The sequence below is a fragment of the Phascolarctos cinereus genome, unplaced genomic scaffold (assembly GCF_003287225.1).
Source record: "Phascolarctos cinereus isolate Bilbo 61053 unplaced genomic scaffold, phaCin_HiC Scaffold_5;HRSCAF=322, whole genome shotgun sequence".
Classification (NCBI taxonomy): domain Eukaryota; kingdom Metazoa; phylum Chordata; class Mammalia; order Diprotodontia; family Phascolarctidae; genus Phascolarctos; species Phascolarctos cinereus.
In genome coordinates, this window is record NW_027555958.1 from 382,206,204 (window position 1) to 382,226,267 (window position 20,064).

Here is a 20,064-nt window from a genome sequence, read left to right on the forward strand (position 1 = left end):
CCTGATTCCCCCTTAATTGTAGTGCCCTCCCTCTAAGACAATTTCCAATTTGTCCTGTACATATTTTGTTTGTGCATAATTGTTTGCATGTCATCTCCCCAACATCTGGTGAATTCCTTGAAAGTAGTGGCTGTCCTTTGCCTTTCTTTGCACCCCCATCATGGTGCCTGACTATGATTAATAGATTAATTTTAATTACGTTAAAATTAAATCAACTATTAAAATAATTTATTGCTCATGTAAGTGGTAAATAAATGTTTATTGACTGACTAGAAATTCTTCTGCCAGAGTGGGATGGGGATGGGAGATAGGCAAGTTCGTAAAAGTGGTACAGAGGACAGTTCCTTAGAGAGGTAAAGTGTTTCTAGAAAGGAGGTAGCCTACCCCTCAGAAAGGTATCCCATCAGAGTTGAGGTGGTGAGAGATAAGGCCCGGAATGAGGGCTACCATGGTGACAAGAGCTTGGGGATGAGACCTTGGTGCTTGGGGATGGAAGTTAGGATATACTATAGGTAAGGATCCTGAAGATGGGCCCAAGTGAGAGATCAAAGTAGTACTAAATGATGCTGGCAGAAGATTACAAATCACCAGAACATGGGTCTTCTTAAAGTGTGGAAAGGACATCTCTGACATACTATGGGGAGGAAGCATCCTATAGCCCTCTGCCTCCACCCCCAAGACATAATCCCAGTAGTTCCACCCTAATTAAAGCTCTGTTCTCTAGGCAGTGAGGACATACTAAAAGGTTTGAGCCAGGAAATAGTATGATCAGAGCTATGCTTTTGAAAGATTAACGATAGTGGTAAGAAAAATGAGGAAGGGGAGGAGTCCAGAGACAGAGAATAATTAGGTACCTATTTAAACGGTTCCTGAGAGGGATCATAAGGGCTTAGCCTAAGGTCATCTTTGTGGGAATGGAAAGCAACTGATCCATTTATTCTTGCATTCAACAAACAAAGCACATAGCAGGTACCTTGCTAGGTCCTGTGGAGTATAGAAAAAGAAATAAGATAAATCTCTGCCCTCATAAGTAGGACAGACATAAGAGCCAAGGTTCACTGCATATTAGGGCCCTGGGGACCCATTCTCCATTCTGGTTGGAGACAGTGGAGGATGGACAGATCCTCAATTTAAGGAGGGTGCCCAGGGCAGCTATTTCTTCATTTCCCACTTGGCTGAACTCTTCTGGACTTCATCATGCACCCCTCCCCCACTGGGTATCATACTGTTCTCCCCTCACGTCCTTTTAAGTTTCTTTTTAATATGTTGTATTCCCCCATTGGACTAAGAGCTCCGTGAGGACAGGGATTGATTGCCTTTTGCCTTTCTTTGTACTCCCAGCACTTAGCACAGTGCCTGACACACATAATGGGCACTTAATAAATGTTTGTTGTTTGTCCTTCATTCTCAAAGAGGACCATGACATCAGGGAGGTGATGCCATGATGTGCAAGTGGATTGGTTTGCTTACTGACTGACTGGCTGACCATCTGAGTGACTGACCAACTGATGAGATCTTAGAATCTTTCAACCCAACCCACTACTCATTTTACAAATGAGGAAACCAAAGCCCAGAGAGGTTTCAGAGACTTGCCCAAGGTCACCTAGCTAGAGACAGACTGGGTCTAGAGCTTGTATTTCCCAATTCCCTGCATTTTCTACTCCATAATGATGCCTCTTTGTGCCTCTTATGGAAAGGAATTGTGGTCAGAGTTTGGTGACTAACTGAAGTGTGAGATCGAGGAAGAAGGAAGAATCAAAGACTGATCTGGAGGCCTGGAGCCCAAGAGACTTCACACACCTGTGCAGGGCTTTCCTTCCAGGACCTGACTCCTTCACACCTCACTCTTTCCTTCACATCAGTTAGAAATCCAACATTTCCCCATTCTCCCTTCTTGGGTCCATGTAGCACACCAATGGTGTCCAAACCCTTCCCACACTCTGCCCTAAAGGAACTTGAGTTCCCATCAATCAAAAATTTCCTGCCATCCAATTGGCTGGCAAGAAACCATATTCCTATTAATGCTAATGTGGCTTCTTCTGAAGACATGAGTGCTTGACTTCACTGTATACATCACTTAGCATACACAGCCTGTAATAATTCCCTGTGTGCCTTGCCTCCTCAACTTGACTGTAAGCTTCCTGTGGTCACAGACAATGCCTTGTGCATCTTTGTATCTACCAGTGCCTTCCCTCAAGAAATGTTGGTTGAATTCATGAAATAAATTGAGCGGAGCGGAGTGGGGGTGTGTGTGAAACAATGTCTGTTAAATTCTACCATTCCTTTCCATTCGCCTTGGAATTGGATTCCCATGGGAATCTCTGTCTTGGTACAAGAAGTGAGGATTTAGTATTTGCTGCAAGCTCATGGTTCCTTAGGTAAGTCGAAGAGCAGGAGAAAAATCATTTGAGGGAATGGACTGGATAGCTTAAATCCCTCTACAACTCTTGGAAGTAGCCCCATGAATCTAAAATGGACACTGTAGAGTTAAGGTGGATAAAGCCACTGCAGATTTCATGGATTCTTCAAACATCTGTATATTTCCAGTGGTAGATTGACTGCAGGTCAAGACAGGTAAAACTGTGAAGGTGAGCTTTATTCCCAGTACCCCTTTACTGATATCCTACCTCCCAAATCTAGAGCCTTCCATTCCTTTGGGCAGGGTTTGCCCTGTCTACCAGTGCCTACCTACCGACTAGTGGCTGATAAGTGGTAACCTTAGCAGAATGTGACCATAGGCCCTTTGATGATGCTTCTTAAATTCATCCCCCTCCAAATAATCCACCTCTCCAAAAAAGAGTTCAAAGAAACTCCAGAAGTTTATTGATTTCCTATTTTTTTTTAAAAAAGCAAATACATAGAGCGTCATACAGAGAAACCACATGGTCCTCACACAAGAAATTCACATGGCTTAGTTTGGGAACAGGGTATTGCCACAGCCAGCTGTGTCCAGGAGCAGTAGAACAAAAGCTGCCTCAAAATTTTCCACAGAACATCCAGAGACACCCCAGGTCACCTACATCCCTTCTTCATCTCACAACACACAACTAAAGTAGGAAGTGTGTTGCTAGCCTATCAAGTCTTTAAGGGAAAAATGGAAGTGTACACAATCTCTCTGCTTCCCCAGTGGGAAACCTAAGCTTGGAATCAGTCCTCCACGCAGGGACAATTTAAATTCCCAAGGGCTGTCAAGGTGAAAGTCTGGCAGAAGGTATAGAGGTGGGGAAGAAGAGGTTAGTGAAGGTCTCTATCCTAGAGCTTGTCTCAAAGAAGAGCAATGCCAAGAGGGTCTTGCTTAGTGAGAATGTTGTCGATATGGTGATAATTTTACCACAAAATGCCAAATAAAGACCCAGAATGGAAGGGTAGGTACCTTCCTTCTCAGAAAGCAATTCCGGGAACCCCTGGATTCATGTGATTTAGAATTGCGCCATTCCCACCATTTGCTTCCCCACTCTACTCCTCTACACCTTCTATTTTAGAGAAGAAGAAAGTAAAGCCCATAGAAGGAAAGTGATCTGCCCACTATGAACCTTAACCCCTTCCCCAGGAATGTCCTCAACCAAAGCAGCAGCCATCACACAGACAGGCCTCCTATGGCTAGCATTTTTTTCTTTTGCCCTCTCTGTTTTCTGTATTTTACTAAGCGCTATTAAACAGGGCAAAGGGAGGGGGAGCCAGGAACCAGACCTCTGCTCAGGGAGAAGCTAAATGGACCTTTGTGGTTACTATCTTTCCCAGGGCAGTGATGTAAAAAGGGAATTTCAAGAATACAGCCAGGGGATGGATATGTCTGCCTTAGGTTTACTCAAAATTGTTTCCATATTTCTCAATCTCTGCATCTGTGTTTTTAGGGTGTGTGTGTGTGTGTGTGTGTGTGTGTGTGTGTGTGTGTGTGTTATCTCAACAACTGGGGAGCTTCCTGAGGGCAAGAACAATGTCTTTGCTTTCCTCTTGATCTTCCACCACTGCCCAGCACAAGGTTTTGCATTTTGTCTTGAATGCTTGGAAGAGGTGTCATCTTGAAACCTATGTCAAATCCAGTCTAAGATCAGATTTTCAAGAATTACACCAGGAAGGAAGGGGGGCAGGAGGGTAGTGATGCAGAATTGACCTGCAGGTTGGCAGGGGATTGCTAAAGGCTACCAACTCAGTGTGAAAATTCAATGTCAAATTTTATTGGCGAAGTCTCTGATTTTATCCTTCCCCACCCTTTTCCCAATATCTCATCAATTTAAAATGAATGATTGTTATGATCATCCCAAATATTCAATACACGTGGACCAGTGTTTGGCCCTGGCTGCTTAGGCGGGGGGAGTATGCATAGCTAAGCCTATATAGAAGGTCTCAGAGAAGGGGAAAGTGGAGGGACAACTTAGCCTTTCTTAATAAAAGATTGGAGCCATGAGGGAGGTTTTAATATCTAATACCCATCACTGGCTTTATCTTACAGTATATACACACATAGAATGGTTTTCTGCTTGAGGCTCTAGGTGGGTCACTCAGCTGCCTAATATCTAAAATGCGTGTGAGTTTGGTGACTTGGCTGTTGATCAAATGAGATAACATTTGTAAAGTGCTCAGCACAGTGCCTGGCACACAGTAGGTGCCGTAGAAATGCTTCATCCCTTTCCCTTTCCCTTCTCTTTCTATTCCTGATGGGCCTGCCTAATCAGAACCATAGTCCTCCAGGCCAGACCGGGAAAGACTAGAGCTGAGGGGAGCTGGTGAAATCCCACCTAGTGCTGATCCTTACGGAGTAATGAGTGAGCATCGAGCTTCCCTTTTCCATCTATCTCATATGGCAGAACAAGCTATAACTCATTCAACTAAATATGGATTGTAGGATCACAGATTTAGAGTTGAAAGAAACCTGTGAGGTCATCTAAATTCAACCCCTTCATTTTACAGATGAGGAAACTGAGGCCCAGAGAAGTTAGGTAATTTGACCAAGGTCATGCAACTAGTGAGTGGAAAAGCTAGGGTTTGAGCTTAGCTCTGACTCCAAATCCAGTGCTCTTCTACTTTACTGCTTTTCAAGTGGACTACAGTCCAATCAAAGGCATTTGTTCACCTGGCAAGGCTATGACATAGAAATATAGGAATACAGAATGGACTTCAGAGTTCTATTCCACTTCTCCCCACCCCCAATTTGAAGCATATCCCCAAATGAATGGGAAGCTTCTGCTTGAAGACCAACAGCGATGGGGAAGCCACTACATGCCAAAGCAGCCCATTCCATTTTTGGATGGGATGCAAGGGCTGGCCAGCAAAGAGAAGTGTTTGGCAAAGGTACCAGAGGCAGCTAGCCATCCTTGGCAGGTGGAGAAGGTGAGCTATCTTTCAGAATTTGTGAGATGTCAGTTTGTATGGAAGCTCAATGCTAACTGGAAGTAAAGGAGTGGATGAAATGGCCTCTGAATGGGGCTGTGATTCTTTGCTGCCCTGGTTGCATTGTTCCCTTCTTCTAGTGTGGCCAGGCTCCTTTTCTCCTTTCTGGAATCCCATCTCAGGGGTCCTTGGATCTTGGGAGTCAGTAATGCCCTTCACTTGAAGTCATCACCCCAAACATCCCTCCAGCTCGACTTATCTAGATGGCTGCAGCGTCCGTTGAGAGCCACCCCCATCTTCTCCCACCCATTCTATTTGGAAGGCTGCATCCAAGCATGACTGTCAGATCCAGGCTGAAACTGCTGTGGTCTGATTAGCATCTTGTGTGACTTTTGAGTAGTATTTTCCCCATCTGCATCTTGCAACACATAGATTGAAAACTTCCCAAAGGCAGGGACCGTATCCACTGGCCTCACTCTCTGTATGACACTCAACCTAACCCAGCCCTAAACATATGATGATGGTAATAACTACCTCTTCAGCTCCCATTACCCCCTGCACTGACATCAGACAACACGAACCAAAACAATCCCCCTTCGTGATTGTTGAGAGTCCCACAGACTGCAGAAACCTGGCCCTTGTAGAACAGAATAGAACAAAACAGAAGAGAACAGAATAATACACAGGGCATGGAGGTGTCAGATACAGATAATTTCAGGAAATAGTTCATTGTCTGGTCTTTCAGTGATAAAGGCTGAAGTTAACCTCCCTCCATCCAAAGCCTCCTCTTGAGGTGGTGAGTGGCTTCCCTCAGCTATCTGGGACAAAGTCAAGCGATGGACTGCCTGGCCAGACATGGAGCTCTGATCTGGGCCCCCTCCTCCCATGGCTGTCTTCAGAAGCTTGCAGATCTGATTATGATGGAGGCAGGGAAAAGCGGAACAAATTTTCTGCCCAATATTAATGCTTTTTAGAAGCTAATAGATAGCTAACACAAAAGTATTACATTTTATATCTGTGTATAGGTGAGACAGAAAAGCATCCTTTTCACCATCTTTTACACACAGTAGTAAAAATGGGTACTTATCTTCTCTTTCTGCTCACACTTTCAGGCATACATACATACACACACGAACATGCATGCACACACATACAATCATACATTACATATATATTTATATTTATATATATATACCATTTTTTGAAGAAAGAATTATTGACATCAGATAAAAGCCCCTTTAACTCAGGAAAGCTCCCTCCCACTTCTACCCCATCCCACCCCCCAAATCCCTTGCCTATAACCCCAAGGTGGGAAAAAAAGGTTGTTTAAAAATAGCTCCATTGTCCACAGTTTTCAGATTTTGTTCTCAATCAGTTTTAACTTTTCCAAATACTGCAAAGGGTGAACAGACCAACCCATATGGAAAGACCTACAGTCTTCTTGGTTGGGTCAATGCATTTCTAGAAGATAAAGAGAAATCCACAAGTAAGCATTTATAAAGTTATAATTCCCTCCCCCTCGCCCCAAACCTGATCTCTTCCCTTCCTGACCATCATAGCACATTCTAGTAGCATCATCTGTTTGGTTCCTTAGGTTTTTTTCATTTTAGCATACATATTTACTTGATCACGCACACATATCACTCCCCCCCAACACTTTACTATAATACATATACTCTGTGATCCAGTGACATTTCCTATTCCTCACACAAAACATTCTACTTCCCAACTCTAGTCATTTTCACTGACTGTCTCCCATGCCTGGAATTCTCTCTCCTCATCTCTGCCTCCTGGCTTCCCTAGCTTTGTTTAAGACCCAGCTAAAGTCTAATGTTCTACAGGAAGCCTTTACTGATCCCATTAATGCATTTGACTTGTTGACTTTCTCTCTCTCTCTCTCTCTCTCTCTCTCTCTCTCTCTCTCTCTCTCTCTCTCTCTCTTCTCTCTCTCTCTCTCCTTTTTTTCTCTCTCCCTTTCTTTCTCTCTCTTTTTCTCTTTCTTTCTCTTTCTCCCTCTCTCTCCCTCCCCCTTTTTTCTCTTCCTCCTTCCCTTCCTCTCTCTCTATGTTCCTCTGTCTCTTTTCTCTCCTTTTTCTCTCTCCCCTTTTCTCTCTCTCTTTTTCTCCTTCTCTCTCTCCCTCCCCTTTTTCTCTCCTCCTCCTTCCCTTCTCTCTGTTCCTCTGTCTTTCTCTTCCTTTCTCTCCTCTCTCCTCTTTCTTCTCTTTTCTTTTCTTTCTCTTTCTCTTTCCCTTTCTCTCTCCCCTTTTTCTCTCCCCCTCCTTCCTTTCTCTCTGTCTCTGTTCCTTTGTCTCTCTCTTCTCCTCTCTTTTTTCTCCTTTTCTTTTTCTCTTTTTCTTTCACTTTCTCTCTCCCTCTCCCCCTTTTCTCTCCCAATCCTTCCCTTCCTCTGTCTCTGTCTCTATTTCTCTGGCTCTCTCTGTCTTTGTCTCTGTATCTTTCTGTCTCCACATATGCACACACACACACACACACACACACACACACACTCTTTCACTGTTCGATGTGTGTTTCTTTGCTTCCCCAACAAGACACTAAGTAAGCTCCCTGAGGACAGGGCCATATGTTGCATACCTCCTTGACATCCTTTCTATTGTATAGGGCAATTCTGGGCATATGGTGGATACTCAAAAGGTCTGCATGTTGAGCTGAACTTAATTGCATTCTCATCCTTTTCCTTCTTCTCTCTGTTGAATCTAAGCTAAGAGCAAGGAGTGTTTGAAGTCTAACTGAATCCAAAGCGAGCTCAATTTGGATCCAAGTAGTCCTTGAACAGTCACTCCCCCTCTGTCTGACAGTTCATATCTTTCCCCATCTTCCCATCTCAGCTTGACAGTCACTTTCTCTGGGCAGCCTTCCCTGATCACCCCCGATTTGACTGGGGGCTCCTTTGCTCTGTATGGCAAGCAGCTCTTCTGCTCTCAGGTTCCAAATACTCAATGCCTTTTCTCAAGTAAAGTCTCATTTTGCAAGTGTTCTTAAGACTTTTTTCCTCTATCGGTCCTATGTTCCTTACTATACTATACATTTTTTTAAAATGTAGCAGGCTACATTTTAAAATGTCTTATTTCTTGTGTCTTCATCCCTTTCTCCACTTTCTATTCTCAAGTCCCTAAACCCCACTCAAAGCAATAGGTGCTCAATTCAACCTGTAGATTTACTGTCAGTGCATCTGAATGCAGGAGATAATTGGAGCCCCACATCTAATTCGAACCTGACTTGAGTGTCCCAGCACATACTCTGGGCCCTAAAGAAATCTGTGTCAGGAATCCCACAACCTTGGTGACATTAAAGACATGCCATATACTAGAAAAGTGCATAATTATGCATAAGAGAGTGAGTTGGCAGTGCCAACACTTATGGCATTTGGCATTGCCAGGGATGACTGTCTCTCCTCATTCTTTAACCTGAGGTTAGGCAGTTCAAAGCCCCTCCAGGATGGTCCAGCTGGGTTCCCCTTCTGGAGCTCAGTGCCATGCTGTATAACAGTCAAAAGGGACATTGTGAGACCCTGACTTGACATGGTTAATAGCACCCTTTCAACTTTGCAGTGTCCTAAAGAAACAAGGGGCATGGCTGTAATAACCTGGGGAGGGTCCCTCTTACCCTGGGATCAGAGGATTCTCACCTGCAAGTTGAACATGTGATGATGTCCCCTTCTTAGAACCGGGAGCTGAAGTTCCTTAGGACATTGGTTCCAGTTAAGGATCCCAGCATATTCCTATCGAAACCTTGCTGCAGGGAGAGAAGCATCAATAATGTCAACCATAATGGAACACAGAGAGTGGATGATCAATGACTTTCTACTAGCGTGACAAGCTGTCATGCCACAGGTCTCACTTTTCTCAGGGAGCCAAGTCTTGGTTTTGTAACGCATAACCCACCCTATCTGGTCCTCGCACCAAACACATCTGCAAACGCACTACTTAAATGGGAGTTATCACATGTGTGATCCATTTGCTTTAAGATGATTGACCCTGGTTAATGCTATATGTATGTGTATATGTGTATGTGTGCGTGTATATATGTGTACATATGTGTGTGTGTGTGTGTGTGTGTGTGTGTGTGTATATATATATATGTAGAGAGAGAGAATTAATTGAGGTTTTAGCATGCATATATGTGCCAGGAATGACTATATGTGTGTGTATGTGTGTATGTGTGTACATATGTATGTGTATGTGTGTGTATGTGTGTGTGTGTACAGAGAGAGGAAGAGAAGGGAGAGAGAGGAGAGAGAGAGAGTGAGAGAGAGAGAGAGAGAGAGAGAGAGAGAGAGAGAGAGGACAGTATACATTAATTTTAGCATGCATATATGTGCCAAGGATGACTATGTATGTGTGTGTATTTATATATTTTTGTGTGAGTGTGTGTGTGTGTGTGTGTGTGTGTGTGTGTGTGTACAGAGAGAGTAAGAAAAGGGAGAGAGAAAGCTCACTAATCAGGGTTTTAGCATGCATATATATGCCAGGGATGATACACACATTTATATACAAATATAATATATGTTAATATATATACGTGTGTGTGTACATTTACATACATGTGTATACATTTATACATACATGTAAATGAAGATAAATTTAATTTCCACAGGTAAGCTTGGATTTCATATATGCATACTAAAATATAGCATCAAAACAAGCCTAGGACCCTAGGCTAGCAAATAATTGTACAACCTTTTCCAACAAAAGTAAACAGCCTGGCTGCTGTCAGTCTCCAAAGCATCAGGGACAGTGGCAGCCAGCCCTTACTTCTCCTGAATCTGGGCTATCTTTGAGAAACTTGGAGTTAGACAGAACTGTAACCTAATCCCGTCCCTGACATTCACTAGCTAGGAGACCATGGGCAGGTCACAGGATGATAGATTTAGAGCTAGGGGAGACCTTAGAAAGCATTTCATCCAACTTCCTTCATTTTATAGATGAAGCAACTGAAGTCCAGATCGGTTAAGTGACTTGCCCAGGGTCACACATAAGTGACAGAGGTGGGATTGGAATATAGGCCCTAGGACCCTGGAAATAGTGCTCTTTCCACTTTACCACACTGCTTCTCGAGTCACTTTTAAGTCTTTTGAACCTCAACTTCCTTATCGACATAATGGGAATGATAATACATTCATATCTATTTTATAGGGCTATTACAAGGAGTGATTAAGAAAATAAAGGTAAGGTGTCTTACAAATTTTAATACTCTTTATAAATTTCAGTATTAATTATTTTCCTTTCATGCCTTCAGTTGTCACATCTGACTTAGCATGCATTATGCATAATGTCACTTTCAATTATCCACATAATGTAAGGGAGGTGCTTACACAGATAACCAATAAATTGCATTTTAAAAAATTCCAATTTCATTTTAGAATTATTGTATTCTTCCTCTCTTCAGTAGATTTATTGACTTCCTTCTGAAAACAACTTATTATTTAAGTAGACCTTCCTGCCTTGCAGAGATAGATTAATAATGGCAGCTGTGGGAGGGACTGTCCCAAAGCATTCTGGGTGAAAGAGGAAATGACAAGATTGGAAATGTACAGATGATTTCTTGATCCCAAGTACAGAGCACTTTGCATTTATTTTGGTTAATGTTTGCTGTTGTAATCCTGTGAATTCTTTCACCCATTATATCAGCTATCCATCCCACAGCATTTATGTCTTTACTGGAGTTATTAGTGCACATTATTAAAGTCTCAAGGAGAGACCCATGCAGCATACAGCTTAAGACCTATTAACCTGTGTGCCTATTAATCCTTACTTTGACTACCCAGGGTATTATGAATAATTTTGTGCATACCCTTAATCTGTCTATCCCCCATCTTGTTCACAGAAGTATCACAAGAGACTTTGTCAAATACCTTACTGAGATCAAGAGAGGCTATGGCTATGGCCATTACTGGAGGGGCATTCCACATGAGGTGCTTAGCCCAGAGGAGATTGATGACCTTGTCCTTACCTGTCTGAGGACACCCTGGAGCTCCTTGTTTGACCACATGTCAGCGAGAAGGAGTCGGGCAGCTTCTGCAGCTTTTGGTGAACTATTGGGCAAAGGGGAAAAGAAGTGATTCATGAAGGAACAGAACCACTGAGTCATGGGATGGAGCATTTATCCTTCCTCCCTTACTTTTCACCAAATAATCCCAATACACATAAACAGCCCAGCTTCTGGGCTTGGGAAACCTGTATAGTTTCCTAGGTCTGCAGGAAGAGTAAGCCTTGGTAATGAGAGTCACCAGGACATTCTCTGCTCCACTAATGAGAGTCAGTCAATTTCACTGAATCCCTGTATGCCTTAATCCAGCCTTTTGGCTCCATACATGCCCACCCTCAGGTGGTGGAAGCATTTTCCCCACTCCTTATATTCATGTTCCATGTTACCTCAGCAGGCTCCCACTTCCTAGGCTTGAGAGCCCAAAGAACCAAACATTTCCCTAAACTCTTTCTCTGTGAAAGGCATTGGGTTGTAGTAGAAAGCTGCTGGGATTAGCATCAAGAGAGACCTAGGTTTGTATACACATCTAATACTTATTAGCTGTGTGACCTTAGGCAAGTCATTTAATTGCACTGAGCCTCAATGTTCTCATCTGTAAAATATTCATATAATATAATGCCTTTAGTTGCTACCTCCAAGGCTGCTAGGATCAGATAAGAGTGTATATAAAGGCTCTGCAAACCTTACAGTGTTGTATAAATATCAGATATTATTGTTTCCTTCTTACCAACTGCTTTTACAGTGGACAATGTTCTTACATCTCTGTGAAGTACTCAAACTTCAAACTGAATTTAGCCTCTGGGAGGCAGTCCATGACTCCTCCCATGTTGGTTTTTTTATTTTCCTGGTTTTTCTCCTACCTGTATGATTGATCCTTCTCAGTCTCCTTTGCTGGAGCTTTATCTAAGTCATGCCCACTAACTGTGGTTATCTCTCAGGGGTCTGTGCTTGTCCCTCTTCTTCTTTCTTCTCTATACTAATTTTCTTGGTGATCTCATCATCTGCCATAAAGTCAATAATCTCCTCTATGTGGATGATTTTCATTTCCATTTATTCAGCCCTAACCTCTCTGCAGACCTCCAAGTCTCACATCTCTTATGGCCTACTGGACATCTTGAACTGGATGTCCCATAGAGATGTTAGCTTGACATACCCCAAACTCATTATCTCCCATCCCACTCTCTTGTTCTAACTTTCCTATTACTACAGAAATGACTTCATAGTAATCCAGGCTGACAACCTAGCTGTCATCCTAGACTTCGCACTCTCTCTCTCTCACCATATGTCCAATCTGATGTCAAGTACTGATATTTCTGCCTTCACAATATCTCTTATATACGTCCCCATCCTTCCTCAGACACAGATGCCACCTGAGTGGAGGCCATCATCACCTCACTCCTGAACTACTGCTATAGTTTTCTGGTTAGTGTCCTGCCTCAAGTCTTTCCCCACTCCCAGCCACCCTCCACTCAGCCACCGAAGTCATCTTCCTAAAGTGAAGTTCTGACCTTGTCACTCCTCCTCTCATCAAACTCCAATGCCTCTCTATGACCTCTAGGATCAAATATAGAATCCTCTGCTTGCCTTTGAAGGTTCTTCACAGCCTGACCCCCTCTCCATCTTTCCAATCTTTTCCTTTCCTTCCCTCCGAGTATTATGCAATCCAGCAATGGTGGCCTCTGGGCTCTTCCTCAAACAAGATACTCCATCTCCTTATTCTGGGCATTTTTATAGGCTGTCCCTCATGCCTGTCATGCTCTCCTCTTATTTCTGCCCTCTGGCTTCCCTGAGGTCTCAACTCAGATCCTACCTTCTGCAAGAGGCCCTCCCCATCCTGTTTAATGTTAGTGATAGACTGAGGGAATATTTGTCAAAGCACTTAGCACAGTGCATGGCACACAGTAGACATTATATAAATGCCGAAATGAATTTCTATCCCTAAACTTTTGCCTAAGCCATTGCAGACTCCTGAGATTCCTGCCCCTGGGAACTGATAGATATCTATGCATGTTAGCAGGATTTGGGGAGAGTCTGCTGCCTTCCCTCTGGGATTACTTCTTATTTCCCCTGAATAGACCTTGTTTGTTCATAGCTACTTGCTTGTTGTCTCCTCCCATTAGATAGTAAGCTCCTAAGGGCAGGGATTGTCTTCCTTTTCTTTGTAACCCCAGTGCTTAGCACAGAGCCTGACATACAGTAGGAACTTAATAACTGCTTGTTGACTTCACTTTTTGAACTTTAATTTGGGGTACAATGCTATGTGCCTGCCACTCCTTTAGGGGTTCACACAGACCCTATGTAGCCTCTAAAACATAGAAAAGCCGAACACAGGCTTTCCTTAATACATGAAGAGAAAGATCAGTCTTTACTTTTCTCCCATCCAAACCTCTTTACCAAAAAAAAAATGCCTTCTAAAACCAGCTGCTATTTATACAGCACTCTGAGGTTTGCAAAATACTTCACAAATATTATCTTGCTTGATCTTCACAACCTGGGGAGGTAGGTGCTAATATTATCCTCATTTTACAGATGAAGAAACTAAGGCAGTCAGCAGTTAAGCAACTTGACCAGGGTCATACAGCAAGTGTTTGAGGTTAGATTTCAACAAAGGACTTCCTAACTCCAGGCTTGGTGCTCTATCCACTTTGCCATATAGCTGCCTTTTTCTAGTCTATGCTCATTCTTAAATTCCCTGATAAAACCTGATCCAGAATTATTCCCCTTTGGTGGCAAGATCCCACAGGAAGAGGGGAGTGGAATATAGGGCAGAGGAGTTGAACCGCCATGTCTTCTCTCCTATCACTGATTGGTGAGTCTATCTGTTTTTCTTTGGAGAAAGGCATGAGATCTCCACATTTAGAGTGCCCTGCCTCCCACTCCTTGAGACAGATGTCCCCCTCTTCCTGCCCACGCCCTCTTACCCGCTCCGGCACATGTTGACCACATTGTTCAGCATGCTGCTGGTGAAGTGCTGCTTTGCCATTTGGGGCAACGAGGTCATCAGGTTCCTCATGGTGTAGCAAGCAGATGACATGATGTCCCCTGAGTTGCTGGTGTTGCCCGTCTGGCTAGAAAGGAGACGAGTCATCTCTGGGAAAATTTGGTTCCCTTTAAGAGAAAGTGGTGGGAGGACATGTTCAGGACCCAGGAAAATCAGTTAAGTGATAGGACACGGTCTTTAACTTCAACATTATGGCCCTGGCCTTCTATCACCTGGGGATCAGGAAGCATGGGGCTTCTAGTGGAAAATGTTAACTTGAAGCTCAAAGACTGTATTTGAATCCTAGCTGTGCCCCTTCAGACTCGTGTGACCCTTGGCAGGTCATTCAACCTCTGTGGGCCTTCATATTCTCATCTGTAGAGGGAGAGGGTTGGACTAGAAAGCCTTTGAGCCCTTCCAGCTCCCCCTGGACTCTACTGCAATCCATTAAACCCCATATTCATCACTAAAGCCCCATACCATTCCAGCCAGAATCCTTGGCTACTCCACACTGACTTCCTAGCTTGGACTCACTGCTCTACCCAATATTCTCTTATCACCACATTCTGAGGACTTTCCCCTTAGTCTTACATTCCCCTTGTCATTTCATTCCATGATACACATGCATAGAAGGTGCTTAATAAATGATTGCTGGAATGAATTTCTATCCCTAAATATTTACCTAAACCAATATAGACTCCTGAGATTCCTGCCCCATGGAACTGATGGCTAGCTATCCTATTAGCAGGATTTTTGGAGAGCCATACACTTAAAAGAGATTAGGGAGATGATTCAGGGGGGAAGTCCCATGGAGAACATCTCTTACCCATCGCTTTGTGCAGCACAGGATGTCGAGACATGTTACTCAGGAGGGAGGCTCCAGACCTGACCACATCGGAGTTGCTTGATTGCAGAAGGCGAGCAATTTGAGGCAAACCTTTTTCCTTCAGCCCAATCAATTGACTCATGCCACTGGACATCTAGCAAAGACATGTAGAGCAATCACTCCTGGACTCCAGGAAAGACAACATTGCTCCTGATCATCTATGTTACTAAGTACTAGAGCACTTTAAAGAATCATGATCTCATGAGAGTAGGTGTTTTCTCTATCCACAAACACAGATTACAAACCCTCAGTTCCTTAGTAAATTATCTTCATGATTTCCTATGACTGAAAACTTTCAGCACCTAGTGGTCAACTTTTTGGATTCTTTAACCTTGGTCCTCCAACAACAGACAAATCATCTATCACTAGACTCAAATTCACAACCTTTCCAGTTAAATCTTTTGCAATAATAGTATAGCCTTCAAGAACCTAGGATTATCTCTACACCATAATGAGGCATTCCAGGTGAAATCCATTAGAGTGTAAGCTCCTTGAGCACAGAGGTTGTCTTTTGCCTCTTTTTGTAGCCCTAGCACTTAGCACAATGCCTAATACATAGTAGATGCTTAATAAATATTGATTGATTGATTGATTGATTGAAATCCACAGGGTGACCTCACATGTTGGACCAACCACCAAGGAAGTATAATCATGCAGACATTCTGAAGCCACATAGGCACATCCCAAACACTTTATGTAACAGGAATTATCATAGTAGGGAAAAGAATACCAGTCTGATTGTCAAGAGAGTCAGGTTCTAGTCCCAGCTCTGCCACTGATGAGTTATGTGACCTTGAATAAGACATTTGCCCAGAACTGAAGATTCTCAGGGTAGGAAGGGACCCCGAAGCCATTTAGTCAAACCATACCAGAACACGAATTCCATCTACAATATACCAGAGAAGTAGTCTTCCAGCCTTTGCCTAAAGCCCCAGCCTGTTCCTTGATGACCTCTAGGGAGGATGGTTTCTCTAAGACAACTCGTTCCACTTTTGCATAGCTGTAAGTGTTAGGAATTTTTCCTTACATCAAGTCTAAAAATGAGTCTGGATAACTTCCACCCATAGTCCCCACTTCCTCCTTTTGGGGCTAAGTAAACCAAATCTAATCTCTCATTCATATGACAGCCATTCAAATACTTGAAAGCATCCTTACCTCCCACCCACATCTTCTCTTCTCTAGGCTAAATATCTGCACTGTCAATGACCACTCCCCAGATAGCATGAACTTGAGGCTCCTGATTGCCCTCCTTTGGACATTTCCCAACTCTTCTCTCTGCCTTAGTATACGTATATGTAAAACACAAATGTCTCACCTCTAAGGTTTGCTATGAGAACCAAATGAGATATTGTATAGGAATCCAGGAAGAATTCTAACAAACTTTATAAAAAAACAACTAAAGTCTGTACTATACAAATTGCTCTCCAAAAAAATTAGAAAGAACACACTCTGTTAAATTTCTTTTAAGAGACCAACATAGTCCTAATACACAAACCAGGGAAGGATAAAGTAAGGAAAGAGAACTAGAGAGCATCAGTAATGAACATCATTTCAATATTTAGAACAAAATCCTAGCAACAAGATTATAGCAATGTATCTGAAAAATTATTTGTTATGATCAATTTGGATTTTTACCAGAGATGCATTCTTGAACATTAGAGCTGTTGGATAAGAAAGAACTTTAAAAAGAATAAGCATGTATCCCAGCATAAAAGATTATTGTCATTTCAAAGCTTCTAAAGGGGAATTAAGGACAGCAAATATTCAGTGAGTACTTGTTGGATTGAACCAGTTTAGGTCATATTGGACTTAGCTCCAGAATCCGGAATGTTTATCCTGTAGAATCATCAAAACAATCCTTGGTACTCATGACACCATTGGTAAGTGGGCAGGCAGCAGACATAATACAATAGGGAACAGTGTATTCTTCCAAACCTTCATGAAATTAAACATATTTAAATCTCAGAAAAGGAACCTCAATCTTCCAGTAGGAAAACTCCATTGAAGTGGGCCCCCTTAGATAACAAAATTGCCCCCTATCCCACTCTCAGAAGTGTATACACTGTGACTGAAGGAATCAGAGAATTTACATTGTACAAGGAAATGGAAGAAAGAGAAAGAAGAGAGGAAAATAGGAGTTGAGAGAAAGAGAGAAAGGGAGGGAGGGAGGGGGGGAGAGAGAGAGAGAGAGAGAGAGAGAGAGAGAGAGAGAGAGAGAGAGAGTGTAGAGGAGATGTTGGTGGAGACAGGGAAGTTGGAAGTGGCCATTCCTCTCACCAGTCCTTTGCTAGCAGTGAGGTTCTGCAGGGCACCAGCACAAGCCTCCAGGGTGGCATCTTTCTTGCTCTTGCCCATGAGGTTCAGGTAAGTGCGAATGGCATCAGAATGGTACAGCCAGTTACTTCCTTTGGGTTTGGTCTCCTCCTCAGGCAAAGGGAGGTCATAATTGTTATTCTAAAGGACAAATGGCAGATCATTAGGAAGACTCAACTAAGGAGCCCTGAACCCAACTTCTGCTGGATCTTTCCAACTGATCTGAGTATATCTCTCACCCATTTATTTCTGACCCTATACCTAATTGGACTAGGGTTGGACTACTATGGTAGGAGAGAGGGAGAGAGAGAAACAATGGAAGTTGACCTGGCAGGCAGAGACAGGCCTACTGGGCTATGTCCTCAAAGTTTAGGAGACTGACATGTCCCTTGGTTTTTTTCAGTTTCTGCTAAAGTGGAGCAAATCCAACTGAAAAGGGCTAGAATTTGACTTAATGATCCTGACAACAGTAGGGAAGAGTGGATTGTTTCAAACCTCATAAAATTAAACATACTCATGCATATTCTGACAACAGGCACTGAGATCAATTAGTGTGCTTTGAAAAGCATGGTCTGTCACTAGCTGCTTGGCTTAAGTCTTCAGTCCAAGGAACTAAAGGCATAGGCTGCCTCTGGCCCCAACTCCTGATAATTACTTTACTTCCCAAGGCAGGCCCATTAAACTCAGGTCTCCCTTGAGTGGCAGGGCATATAAGCTGGCTCAAGGTCCCAATGCCATAGATAGGTGACTGCCATACTCAATCCTCTTTTGGGAAGTCCATCCCCATTCATATCTCAATCTTATATCCCTCCTTCTGACCGGAGTGGTTCTTAACCTAGGATCTACAAGCTTGTTTTCTTTTTTAACATTTGAAAAAGTATTTGGTAATTATATTTTAATGCCATTGGTTTTCTTTATAAGCATTTTATTTTATGCATTAAGAATATTATTCTGAGAAGGGGTCCATAGGCTTTACCAGATTGTTTATGATAACAAAAAAAGATGACTCAGGGGAAAACTGGGGCTAGGAAAGAGTGAAATGATGACCTCAAAGTGCCCATTGTAATTTCTTATTCTCAAAGCAATGCAGAAAAAAACAAAAACAAAAAAACACATGAAGTAGGTGGGCTCTCAGATGGGCATTCTCCCCTGGAGGCAAGTAAAGCCTTCGGGAAGGAAGTGGGGAGATTGAATTGATTGTAACAAAGTCTGAAATTCTATTTTATGAATTGAGCACTGAATGCCATGTCAGCAGTGTGTCCCAGTGCAATCCTGGCGCTTGACCTCCCACTTTCCCATCATCTAAGTCCATCCCTGAGGGTTTGCTCCACTTGGCTCTCCTGGGCTGCCCGGGCAGGAAGAAGGGTTCCTCACCATCATCTTTTCATTCCTGTTGCTGAAGCAGCCTGTGGAGGACTTGTCAGTAAAGGTATTGCGGGTGTTATACTCCAGCTGGCTATAGCGGGTGGGCACTTCGGCGTCCAATCGGTAAGACAGATTATGCAGGATACACATGCAGTTCTCCACAGACTGAAAGGTAAGCAAGAGCACAGAGGCCTGACTTCTCTGCCCAGCCTGGGCAGGCTTCATGCTTCCACCCAGCCAGATCAAGAGACTGAAAGTAAGACAATAGCTGCCCCAGGCAGTGCCCGGGAGGGGGGCTAGTGGGTCATCACAATTATTCTCTATCCCTGCACCAGCTCTGGTGCTCTGATAATCTCCATTATCCAAGGATCCAAGGACCATGCCTTCTAGCTTTGGAATGCATTGTAATAGTTCTCATTTGTGTAGTACTTTACAGCTTGTAAAATACTTTCCTCAAAAAACCCTGTGAGGCAGATAGCAGATGTGAACACCATTATATCCATTCTGCAGTTGAGGAAACCAAAATTCAGAAGAGTGAAGAAATTTGCCCTTCTGCATGGTTAGAAAGTTGCAAAGTATAGGCTTATAATATGACAGGTTCATAACTCCAGAGCTGTAAAGAATCACAGAGGCTATCTAATCCAGCCCTCTTATTTTGCATATGAAGAAACCAATGTTCAGGGAAACTAAGTCACTTGCTCAAAACAACAAAGAGCCTATGTATCAAAGGTAGGATTTGAATCCAGATCCTCAAGAACCCAGTGTTCATTCCACAGGCAATTTTATTTATTTGTTTGGAGGTGGGGGAAAAGCGGCAGGGGGCAGGAGAATGGCAGCAAATTTACTTAATCATGCCTGGTCCAGGCTGATGTTAGAATTAGGCTGTACCGTTGAGCTGGGATTACATATTTGAAGGGAATATATCTCGAAGAGGAGAAATATCATGTGTAAAACAGAGATGGCCACAAATAACCATGGGAATACCTTTCTTCCTAAAGCTGGATCTTCACTGTCTACTTTGACAGTCTACTTTGGTGGCAGAACTTCTCCAAAAGGAAATCTCTCTCTGTGGCTTGTCACTGCTATTCAGAAATCCAAAAAGGTCAGATCTCATCTCGCAAGTGCTACAGGGCTTCTCCTGTCACCTAAGTGACTTCCAAAGCCCAGATCCTCTACATTTTGT

The 20,064-nt window shown here is 43.1% G+C and overlaps 1 protein-coding gene across 3 annotated transcripts in view; it reads right to left on the reverse strand.

The window, feature by feature from the left end:
- Window positions 1-2,800: 2,800 nt before the first annotated feature.
- Window positions 2,801-20,064, reverse strand: part of PKP1 (plakophilin 1) — an 80,655-nt gene continuing 63,391 nt past the window's right edge. For all 3 annotated transcript variants that reach the window (XM_021003211.2, XM_078156435.1, XM_021003212.2), the window contains 7 exons: window positions 18,891-19,046; window positions 17,481-17,657; window positions 15,144-15,297; window positions 14,259-14,445; window positions 11,302-11,383; window positions 8,978-9,084; window positions 2,801-6,792 (listed from right to left, as the gene is read on the reverse strand). In XM_021003211.2, coding sequence (XP_020858870.1) covers window positions 9,010-9,084; window positions 11,302-11,383; window positions 14,259-14,445; window positions 15,144-15,297; window positions 17,481-17,657; window positions 18,891-19,046 — 831 coding nt within the window. In that variant the 3' untranslated portion in view covers window positions 2,801-6,792; window positions 8,978-9,009. The remainder of the gene's footprint in view (window positions 6,793-8,977; window positions 9,085-11,301; window positions 11,384-14,258; window positions 14,446-15,143; window positions 15,298-17,480; window positions 17,658-18,890; window positions 19,047-20,064) is intronic.